Source organism: Kryptolebias marmoratus, linkage group LG6 (genome assembly GCF_001649575.2).
Source record: "Kryptolebias marmoratus isolate JLee-2015 linkage group LG6, ASM164957v2, whole genome shotgun sequence".
Taxonomy (NCBI): domain Eukaryota; kingdom Metazoa; phylum Chordata; class Actinopteri; order Cyprinodontiformes; family Rivulidae; genus Kryptolebias; species Kryptolebias marmoratus.
Genome location: NC_051435.1, coordinates 5,122,816 through 5,134,898, shown reverse-complemented (window position 1 = coordinate 5,134,898; position 12,083 = coordinate 5,122,816). Strand labels below are relative to the sequence as shown.

At 39.4% G+C, this 12,083-nt stretch overlaps 1 protein-coding gene across 1 annotated transcript in view; it reads right to left on the bottom strand.

Annotated features, from left to right (window-relative positions):
* Positions 1–12,083, bottom strand: part of ptpn4a (protein tyrosine phosphatase non-receptor type 4a) — a 68,063-nt gene that overhangs the window by 10,138 nt on the left and 45,842 nt on the right. Inside the window, exons 10-18 of the mRNA XM_017420729.3 lie at positions 11,832–11,920; positions 7,612–7,675; positions 6,022–6,194; positions 5,025–5,093; positions 3,823–3,957; positions 3,268–3,429; positions 975–1,134; positions 198–281; positions 40–96 (exon numbers count right to left, since the gene is read on the bottom strand). Coding sequence (XP_017276218.1) covers positions 40–96; positions 198–281; positions 975–1,134; positions 3,268–3,429; positions 3,823–3,957; positions 5,025–5,093; positions 6,022–6,194; positions 7,612–7,675; positions 11,832–11,920 — 993 coding nt within the window. The remainder of the gene's footprint in view (positions 1–39; positions 97–197; positions 282–974; positions 1,135–3,267; positions 3,430–3,822; positions 3,958–5,024; positions 5,094–6,021; positions 6,195–7,611; positions 7,676–11,831; positions 11,921–12,083) is intronic.

Sequence of the window (12,083 nt, the reverse complement as noted above, 5' to 3'; positions counted from 1 at the left end):
ACTAGAAAATAAAATGTGTAAATTGTGATATGAACTTACTGAGGTTCCTGGGGCAACTCTGGACACAATGATTGGCATCTTCTGGTCAGATCCACCCTGGAGAAAAGCAATTATTCTTAATAGTAATGTTTCAGAGTGCAATGGTTTATAAAGATTCAGAGAACCACGTGATTTAGCTCGACCCGGAGCGTACTCACCTTGACATTGAAGCCAAACCGCCCGTGTTCATCAGGTTTCATCTTGATCAGGACCAGATTATCATGTGGCACAACTCCATTCAACTGAAAGAACAACGTTCAACCAGAGAGCTACGTTTAGATCCTGTTGGGCTCTAATTCATTCTTCTATAGGACAGAAGAAAATCTATTTCAGATTTAGCTTCCGTGCAAAAAAAGACAAACAAAAATGTTCCTTTGACTAAAACACTGAGCGAACATCTACGATGTGAAGAGAAATAAGAACTCCAGTCCTTTGCTGATGGCCACTAGGAGGCCTGTTTGCAGCTTTCTGACACTTTCATTTCACTTCTAATAGTGGAATTTTGTGTATTTGTCAACACAATAGTCTTTGAAACTATCAGTGCATTCATGTATGAACTAAAGATTAAAAATGACCTCAGAGTTTTGAAAAACTTACTTTTTCTACAGTTTTTAAAACATTAAACTGTTTTGTTTTATGTTGCTGTAAAAATAATAAAATACAGAAATGCCTTGTCTCTCCCTTGGCTTAAAGATTATACACTGCAGATGTCCTAAAATTCGTGTTTGAGAAGACAGTCCTAGAAAAAAAAAAGTATTTTCTATAGTCCATTAGTCTTTGGGTTAAGTTGCCATGGTAACATTTTTCAGGCTTTGATAGGTGCATAATTCTTTAAAACATCTTCAAATTAGTGTCTTATTGTAACATAATTAAAACAACCAGTGCTTTTAGATGTTGACGCAGCAGGCCGTCCGTATTAGTGTCGGCGAACTGACCGTGGTTTTGTCGGCGTTGACGGGGACGTCGTACATCTCGTTGAGGTGGTTGTCCAGCAGGCTCTGCTGGGAGTGGGCCTGGATGATCTGGCTCAGCGTCTTCCTGCTCAGCTGCTTCGGAGGCAGAGCTGGAGGTTGGCCATCTACCCCATCTGGAGACCTGCGGGACAGGAACAGAGGAGAAGTCAGCTGAGAGAAGGCCACAAAGTGTCCCTTTGTTGTCAAGCCTTTAAAACGTGTCTGAACTTCTGGTCTTTTTCCTTTTAAAACCAGAAATGTGATTTTATTTTAATTCATCAAAATGATTACTAAAGAGTGAAAAGAAGCAACACAAAGAAAACATATTAGATTGTAAGGACACAGCAGGGCGCTGTCAGTCATGATGCATTAACCTCAATAAAAAGGCAGCGAGAAGAAGGAAAACACCCGTTTCCATCTTCCAGACAGTAAAACGCAGTCAGTGCGCATGAGGAAACAACACGCTCAGTCAGTTATGGCTTTCAGCAACATCACGCTTCGCTCTTTTGTGAGTAAAAGCCAGCCATCGTGTGTGTGTGTGTGTGTGTGTGTGTGTGTGTGTGAGGAAGAGGCTATGAACCGTCATTCCTTGGGGGTGGGGGCATCAGTCAAAGAGCATTGCCTTTGTTTTGGCTGCTGCAACCGGAACAACTTTATGTCTTAAATAGACGCACACAAACGAACATTTACTGCGGGTCAAAAGCAGGTCAGGCTGAGATGGAGCTCAGCAGGCTGCAGCCGGGACGGCACATCCTCCTCTTACTCTGTTACATCAACACGACACACAGGTGGAACGGATATGCAAACATCTTCACACCTTATACTAACATAGAAAAGTCGAGTTAAACAACACCCACACAAGACTACTTTCAGGCTTCTTGCTCTAAATAAACTGGGAAAAGTGAACTATAGGTCCAAAAAAGCTGCTTAAAAACAAACACCATCCTATATACCTGCATGCATTTTTAAACTACAATATTCAGAGTAAATTCATCATTTCACACAGAAAAACAACACTAGGAACCATCACTGTGATGCGCTGCATTTCAATGATTTTCACTTTACTCAACTAAAAACAAATTATGTAGAGTTTTAATGGATTGTTTTGTTTGAGTAAAACTTCTGTTTGTCTACCAGACATGGAGAGAACGGAGTCACATCAGAGGGAGAAAACACAGAGAACATCGAAAATAATCTGGATTACAAACCTAAATAATCAATGATTAACCGAGAGATCCGTCAAGATGGCAGAAATGATGCTGTATTTAATCTTTAACAGCGCTTTGAAGTTTTCACAAATAAAAAAAAAGATGGATTTTGCTGCAAAGACTTTCTTATTAAGAAGTTACAGAATAATCTGGTGTGGGACCACATCTTTTATGATATCAAAATGAGGCTGGAGAAGAAGATTTCAGAGCCATAACTACCTGAAAAAGAAGCCTTTTTGGTCTGTTTTTAGAAATATGTGAACCAGCAAAACAGTTTATTCAGAGATAAAGAAGGTCCAGGAGTAGACCAGTTTTCTTTCGTCATTGATGGGTTTTGAAAAAGAAAAAAAGTAAGATAAAATCCTGCTTACAGCCAGCAGTTTAAAGGCCATGTGTACAAAACACATTATTTATATTTGCATTAATATATATTACTTGCAGTTTGGCTAACGCTGAAAAGAATCATTGAAAAGCAGAAAATGTCATGTTTTAAGCCCACAAACAGCGAGCGTGGAAAATGTGTTATCAAGGGGAAGACAGAGCAGGTGATGATGTTATTTTTTGACAGTGATGAGCAACTTTATTTATTTTTTATTTTTTAAACAGCAAGATGGGACTTTACAGACATTTCACAGTGTGTGTGAGCAGTTTAGGGACAGGCAGCGCTCCACCCTACAACGCCTCTATAAACACTTTTTATGGGCCTTCTTTCAAAGGACTCATCTTTCCAATGAGACCAGCTAAGTGACACTGGGAGAGGGTGTGAACTGTTGGAAGAAGCCACAGACACCGAAATACGTTTAAAGAAATAAAAATAAAACCGTCCCCACACCAGAACAGACAGACTGAAGAACGCCGATGAGGAAAATCTAACAGCTAAATTAAAGGGTGGCTATTCTGGGCAGATTTCTTTTTTTTTAATTATTTATGAAGCAGGAAAATTATGATCTAACAACGAGCTGTCAAGTTAAAAGCTGATGTTTTTTTTTCAAATGAGAAAGAACTTTCAAGTGAAAGACAGACCAGAAAGAGGCTGGGATGTTTGTGAGAATGATAGCTAAACTCACGGTGTCGAGTCCAGGCTGATGCTGTTGGCCTGCGTGGAAGACGCCGACTTGTGATTGGAGGAGAAGACAGGTAGGCTGGGTGAAGCATGGATCACATGATCAACCAGGTGGCCAACTGATGATGGGCGTATCCGTGTACCCTCCTGTACAAACAGCGAGTTCCTGACAAAAAGCACACAAAGAAATGTGTTTACCCACAACCTGACATGATTCAGTGTCGATGGAAGTGCACAGGAAAACTGAAATTTAATTCAACTTTAAGGTTATTGTAGGCATCTTCTATATCAGGGGCAGGCAACCCTGGTCCTGCAGGGCCACCATCCTGCATGTTTTCCTTGTTTCTCTGCTCCAACACACCTGCTGTGAATCAGTGTGTCATTAACAGGCTTCTGCAGAACATGAAGAGGTCATTTATCCACTGTAACAGGTGTGTTGAAGCAGAGAAACAAGGAAAACATGCAGGATAGTGGCCCTCCAGGACCAGGGTTGCCCATCCCTGTTCTATATGGCATGTAAATCCAAAAAATAATTTGGTATTTTGGCCCTACAACTTACTGGTTGGGCGTTCCAGGTGGGGAGCGGGTGGGTAGGCTTTGGGTCTCCAGTCTCTCGTCTGATAGGCTGTTCCTGCTGACAGACTCCCAGTCAGTCCCGCCCACCAACTTCCTAGCCAATGGCTTGCTGGGAGACCTGCTCAAACCCAACATTCCTTAAATTGCATCCAACTCAAAGCAACAGTTGCATTCAGTAAAGTGTGCCTCATTTCAGCTGTTTGGTGCTGCTCAGCTTTCACTGACTTCCCTCACTGCTGGTACCAGGTAACTGTCTCCTTATATTCCCTCAGAGTGGGGCAGGTTCCTTAACTGCATTTAAAGCAGCACTGTGGAAATGGCCATGTTGGAAAGGCAGGTAAAAAAAAAAGCCCAGCTGTGTACCTCCAAGAAGGAGAGTGGTCCATTGAACAAACTCTAAGAATAACTGGTTGTTTGTCAGAACAGAAAAGAGTTAGAAACTGCTTCAGAGATATTTTTTATTTCTTTGACCAGCCAGTGGTTTTCACACCAACCGGAACAAATATTAAATGGTCCAAATTCATGAACAGCCTTCATTTTCTTTATCGAAGCACTTTGGAATCTGTTTCTGATTCATACAAACACTGATACACCATTTACTATAGGTATGTGCAAAATTAGAAAAAAACCCTGCAATAACAACAATAAAATAGGGCCAGTAAGTCTGTACAACCGACCAAATATATTATCAGCATGCAGAACATGAATGCATGGTACGTGATATCTAACAGTCTATGATTTATATTATATAATAAGACTGAGCTCACTAATATTGCGATGACCGAAGATTTTAGTTAAACTGTGCAGTCCTGATTTACTCCACACATATCCACAACCTCACACTGACGGGTGAAGAGAAAAAACATTCATTATCTCATTGCTACGGCACCTGGCAGTGGATGGGAAGTATCTGGCAGCAAGTGAACATTTTGTTTTTGAGAACGATGTGTTGGAAGTAAAACTGGGCAAGCCCAAAGAGTTGAGTAGCCTTGATTAGAGTCCAGTGATGGTCAATTAGCCAAGATTAAATGAGCTAATGAGTTGATAACAAATATGAGATACCAGGCTCGACCCACAAAGTAAGGATAGTAAAGTCCAGTTGAGCCACATAATGAAGTGAAAATTAGGGTAATCCCATGGCTCCTTTCAACAAACCAAAACCAAAAGACAGAACATGTTCAGTACCTGGCAAAAACTCTGTCCTTGATCCCTTTCTCCTTCCCATACTGCACAGACTGCACTTCTGTCCGCCCACTAAAGAAAGAAACAACAAAAACAGCTGGTAATGACTTGATCTGACAAACCTGCAGGGGTTGAGCAACATTTCAAATCAGATCTTTAAGACTTAGTTTACTTTAACTGGTGCTATTTCCCAATAACCACAACATGAAGCAACATATGGTGTTCCACATACATTATTTCCTGAGATCTCTGTAAAACAAATCTGTCCTAAAATAAACAAAACTGCAGAAAAACCTGCAGCAGTCTGCCGGCCAATAACAAGCACCACTATTTTGTTGACACTGCTTATAACATATTCAACAACAAAGTCTTGAAAAAAATATCAATATAGGAAGGTCTGTTGATATCTCAAGGGTAAAAAACAACACCCTCCTCCTCCCGCACACACACACACACACACACACGTCAAACATCAGACAGGATTCGCTCACGCCGGATCACTGCTGCTCAATAATACATCACAAGACTCGCTTCATCTTTCACACTCACATTTTATAGAATAAGGAAATGAAAACTGTTACAGTGAAGTGAAACAAAGTTGACAAGAAGCAAAGTTATAATCCAGTTAGAAGAAGACATTTCATTTGATGTTTGCAGCTTTTAAGAAATGCATGTAAATAAATAAGAGGGAATATTTACTGAAAGAAATGAGCAAAGAAAGGAAAAGCTACACTGACATGAACTGAAACATATACCATACTTATTGGACACAAATGATTAAAAGAATTATTGCAAACCAAAAAAGAAGTTGTAGATTTTGCAGAAAACGAGCAATAAATAAATAATTATTTCTGCTTGCAAGTGTTTCAACCTCTCAAACCAAAGAGAAACTGTAGTACTGATAAAAAGAATGTGCATTTCTGCAGATTTGATTATTGTGGTTAAAAATAAAGCCCAACAAAGCATCACCACGTCTCTCTTTGTTCCTCCTTTTTCTTACCAGTATCTGAACTTTGAGCCCAGGCTGAAGTAGTGAGCGAAGAAGTTTTTCTGGGGGGGGATGGGCTGCTCCAACCTGAAGAAGGTGTGGTGCTCCACACAGGCCTTCCACAGGTTCTTACAAGCCCGATAGTTGACCATGTTGAAACCCAGCAGCGTCTCCCGAGTCTCTGCCTGCGTGCACGGAAAAAAAAAAAAACAGCCCGACAGTTTGTTGGATGCTGAGTTGGGATTTTTTCCAAATCTGTTCAGCTCGTTTTTCTGTTAAATTCATTATTTCAAGCTGTTGTCTGGTTACCCCATTACAGTTTTAAGTTTTTACAGTCTTTCCGTTTTATTTGGCAAGCCTTTTTTAAATATTCTTTTAGTTGTAAACCTAATTTTTAAGTCTTTTCTGATGAAATATCTCTCCCTATTTTCATTCGTTATAAGTTTATTCCTTACTTTTTGGCTTTGAGTAATATTTACCAATAACATGAGCTGAACATTTTGAATCATCTATTGATAATACTGCAGTAATACTAATCAGATATTTATTCATTTCAATCAACAACTGACTTTGTGAAAGGATAAGGGTTTAATGAAAGTATGTGGAAAATAAGAGGAAACAAAACACACATTATTTCCTCCACTGGTGTTTTATCTTGTTTTATTCTTTAGATTAAAGTCAATTTCAGTCTGGTTAAAGTGACTAATCTCTGCTGACTTGTGCAATATGAATAGTGGCAATAAAAGCCCATGACCTTCATTCATAAATATTTTGCGACAGATTTCTAAAAACAAGGCTTTCCTTTTTAGAGACACTTTTCCAAATATCTATTTTTATGCTGAAATCATCCTGTAGATCAGGAGCAAGCCTCAGCCTTCTGAGCGTGACTGAGGTTAGAGAAATGCTGTATGTGCTGGAAGGTTAGCTTAGCTAAAGCTGGGGTAACAGTGGACTTTGCACAGGAACTCAGGTCAATGATACAAAAATAAACATTATGACATAAACAGAAATCAAGACTCTAAACTTCATTTACTTTTCCTCCATGTTAACCTCTAATCCTGTATAATCCAAGTACAAGACAAGACCTGGGTGGCAACAGGTAGACAAAAAGGTGAGAAAATCAAAACCTTAGCATTAAATTATTAGATTGTTTATTACAAATTAAATATTTACCATATTCAAAGTGACACTGGCTCATGAGATGATGAAAAAGCCACATTGTTTAGGTGCTAAACACAAGTTATCGCCCCAGTTGTTAAATGTACGACTGCTTTAACGGAGATAAAAGATGACTGAATAACCTCTGTAGGTTGACAGAAAACAAAGAGATTCACGTGAAACAAAGGATGCAGGAGGGGGATTAAAGCAGAGATGACCAGGACAGAGACAGCAGGGGTCTAATCTGACGTCCGTTACACAAACATATGCAGACACGACACGACACAGCTGGCTCGTTGTAGTAAAGAGTGCAAGTACATTTATATAAGGACACACACAGGATTTAATATCAGTTCACTAAATAGGTTATGGGTGGGAGGTAGTTGTCTAGAAGTACATTTATTTTACGTGTGTGTGTGTGTGTGTGTGTGTGTGAACACCTACCGCCTCTCTTCTCAGCTGGATGAAAAACTGTTTGCACTTGAAGGAAATTTTCACTATTTTCAACCTGGATGCCAGAAAAGCAGAAAAAGAAAAAAAAAAGTCAGTTATCAGCAGATTGACTACATTTCTTTACATAATATTTTACATATTCATGTAAAACAGCTTATATGTATTTCTACACATATTAGCTGTATACATATACTATACAGTTAATATGTACCTTTATGGTCCTAAAAATCGGCTTTATATGGTAACAGTTGATTCTTTGGACAATTTTACTTAAAACTGAAAAGAATTTATTTGAATTCAAAATGTTGTTTCTTGCAACAAAGGACTGACCTTAGTTATTGGAAAAAAGGAAATGAAACCAACATTTTGGCAAATGTTCAGAGACTCTAGCTTTGGAATAAAACGAACATCAGTCATAAAGTGAATGACCTAATATCAAAAGTTTCAAGCAATTTGAAACAAAAACAGAACAGTTTATTAAAGTCAGGGAATACATTGTTTGCTCTTTTAACAATGTTAACTCTTCAAGTGTCGAAAAAGGGCCAAATTTTATTTCAACCCTTCCTCTTCCCTTTTAGTCCTACCTATAAAGTTTGAATGTTCATGTCAGTGATTAGGGGCTTCCCAAAACAAACCTGACCCTTTAAAGAAAGATTTTTCAAGGGAAAACTATAAAGGTTGGGTAGCACTGGGAAAAGGAGTTTGGAATAAGAGTTATGGAGATGAGTTTTTCACTACACTCCTCTAAAGAAGTCTGCAGAGAAAATGGCTCTGAAGGTCCTGTGGTACTGTAATACTGCTGTGTTTTAAAAACGGTGTGTCACAGAGATTTCATTAATATCTGAGGAAATTGTGACAACTTCTGAAAAAGGGAAATTACATGTCTGCCTTAAAGATAATTTTCACGTCAAAGTATGGTTCCACGTAAAGAACTTCCTGTGGTTTTCTGCTTAAGTCACAGAAGCTGTTCATCAGTCTGTTCTACACCTACTTCTTCAAATCTACTGACCCACTGCTAATTCAACCTCCAATCTTCCTCTGTAGCTGAAAGGTTTAAAGGATGACAGAACTGAAGTCTGTCAGCAGCGCAACAATACCCATACAGTCACGTGAAGAAAGAAAGTCTTTCAATTTAAGGGTTTTATGTATCAGGACAGAATAAAAATGATCTAGTCTTTATCAGATTCTAAAATGATTCAAATCTGACCTGAAGTGTACAAAAACACACGACAGATTCCACCATGACGTTATTTATAGTGAGAAAAATGATTCACAAGTGGAAAACATTTCAGGTAGCTGACAATCTTCCCAGGAGTGGGAAGCCCAGCGAATTCAGCCCACGACTCTAAAGGCCTTAGTTAGCAGGTTAAAGGTTAAAGTTCATTTTAGTTCAACTAGAAAAAGACTGAACAAGTAGTTTGTGTGAGAGAGTTGCTTAAGGAAAGCCTCTTATCTCTAAAAACAACATGCCCGCATGACTGAAGATGGCAAAGTTGCATCCGAACAAATCACATGATGTCTGGAACAATGTGCTTTGGGCAGATGAGACCACAGCAGATATTTGGCTATAATGCACGGCGCCATGTTTGATAAAAAACTAAACATCATATCAGCAGAATCACCTCCTACCAACTGTGAAGCACAGTGGTGGAGGGCTGATGATTGGGCTTTTTTTTTTTGCAGCGATAAAACCTCGCAGTCATTGACCTGACCATGAACTTCTCTGTATACAAAAGTGTGTCGGACAGCTGAAGCTTGGCCAAAATCGGGTCGAGAAGTGGGACAATGATCCCAAACACAGCAGCAAATCTTCAACAGAGCAGCTGAAAAAGAAAACAAGGTGTTGCAACAGTCCAGTCAAAGTCCAGACCTCAACTAAGTTCAAATGCTGTGGTGGGACCTTAAGAGATCTGTGCAGAAACAAACATATGCAAACATCAATGAACTGAAGCAATGCTGTAAGGAAGAGTGGGCCAAAATTCCTCCACAACCACGTGATAAAGGTCACGACTGATAAAAGTCCCACAGAAAATCCCAGCTGAGAGTAAATGCTGCTAAAAAAGAGATTCTACAAGCTGCTGGATCAGGGAGCGGACTTAATTTTTTACAATTTTTTCGTTCATATTCATTTTAGCTTCAATTTTGTTTAACAAATAATGAAATGGTGGGATTTGCTGTGTGCTTTTCTACTCAAGGTTAAATTTGAATAAATTTAGAATCCAGTAAAGACCGGATCATCATCATTATTATGTACCGATACATACAACCCTCCAAATGAAAGAGGGTGCTTTTTTTTTCCTTTTTCTCATGACTGTTTTTTCTTATCGAGTCATAAACAGAAGGTGAGATGGTATAAATCTTGATCTAATCAGAGGACCACACACACACACACACACACGTGACAACAAACAGTCATCTGCTGATGAGCAGCAGCAGAGTAACATAATCCCTTCCTAGAGTTCTGTTGTGTTCTGCTGTGACTCATCGCTCCTTGCTAAATATATTTTACACACTTACTCACACACACTTGCATTAACAACGACGCCCGCACACACACACACACACACACACTTGGGCAGGGCGTGAGTCATGCCCCATCTAAGTGTGGCTCATTTGTCAGGCTGCTGCAAACAGAAATAGGAAAGAGAAAAATCTAAACGTCTTTCTGTATCTTACAGTTCAACTGATGCTGGAAGAAAACAAGTGACAAGAAAGAAAGAAACAGAAGAGACAACCTGAAAAGTGACACGACTTAAGCAGTGAGCCGTTGTTAATTAGTCGACAAAGACAGACAATGAATTAAAGAGCCAGCGAGCGTAGTGCTGGACGCCGGTCAGAGATTATGTTTCCCTGCTTCTGTCACACTCTCAGTGCTGAACAGCTGTCGGGGACACCATGGCTGGTCTAAATTTAACTCATCTGACACGGTTAACCGAGCAAGGACCGCACACTGACTTCAAGTCTTTGCATATATTATTATCCCCAGAAAACCAGGAAAACAAAATCAATCAAATCAGCAAAATACAAATTCCCATGTGCACAAAATTTCATCAGTAAATGGTGCTCTAAAATGTGGGTACTTTCTCTCTCATCCTCTGCACCCAATAGCATTTAGTCTCCCACAGTGCAGCAGCGGCGAAGGGGAGATTTCCAAGAATTGATTCTTTGGAGCGAGATCGTGACATAATGACCGATGAGAGTGAGAGCGAAGCGAAAGGAGGTCAGAGAACACAAGCAGATTTGATGCCTTTAATGTTTCCAGGAAACATGAAACCCAGTTTAACACAAAATCCTCCACCCGGAAGAATCTGGAGGAATCATCTGCATTATTCTGCAGAAGATCAACAGAGGCTTAAATATTAACGTGCAACGTCAATAATCACCATGTGAGAGGTTTCCAAAATATTATGCAGCCCTGTTCTGTGCAGAAAGAGTTCCTGGAGGCAGTTCAAGTGGAGCTGGCAGCAGATTGATGGGCACAGAGGTAAATTTGGAACAAGGACATGCACAGCTGAAATTTCCACTTCACGGGAAATGACAAAGGATGAAAACATCAACAAAGAACGCTCCTTTTTTAAGCTATTCACAGCTATGTTTCCCATTGACACAGATCCACTCATTGTCAGCTGATCGCTACAAGGATTTTTGTTGGCCAAAGAGCAAACAGATTTTTAAGTACTTTAAACAACCGTGATCTTGGCCTTGAGGAAACAAGAACTGAAAATTCTGATCGTAGGATTTTCTAATGAAATATCTGAGATAAATGTTTACTTTCAGGTGCACAAGCTTGTTCAAAAAGTGTAGTTTAACCAGAATTCACAGCTGAAGCTCTCTCCTGGCTAATCATCCATCATCAGGATTTTGCAGCATTGATTTACATATCCAGTAAATCCATCTGGAACAGGCCAAATTAGCTGTTTTACTGAAAATAAAGCAAGGACAGGAGCCAACTTCCTAAAACAGAACGGTGGCAAAATAGTCTAAAATGACAGTCACGTATATGTGTGAAGCTGTATGCAAATCCCACCAATAATCTGCAGTTTCACTGGTTTTCTTTGTGACACAATGAAAATCAAACCTTCAAACTCACTCGTTCCACTTCTTTGACTCCTCATCAGTTTTCATTTTAGTTTTGTATTAGAATAAAAATAGCAAAATCTCGTAGTGACGTATGTTTGCACATTGACGTGTTCAGCGTTTGTGTCACTCACCATGGGAAGTAGTTGATCCGTACCCTGTTCTTGTAAACCACGATGCCAGCGGACATCACTCCAATGAGAATCTCTGTGTTACTCTGGTCCTAAAGCAAGTAGAAAAAGAGTTTGTGTAGTAAAGATGAACAGAAACACACAACGAAGAGTATAACAGATAAAAAAACACAACTGAAACCCATCTTTAGATAGATGGCTGCTTCAGTTACATAAATGATGGTTTCAAATAATTTTAAAACAGCATAAAACAAC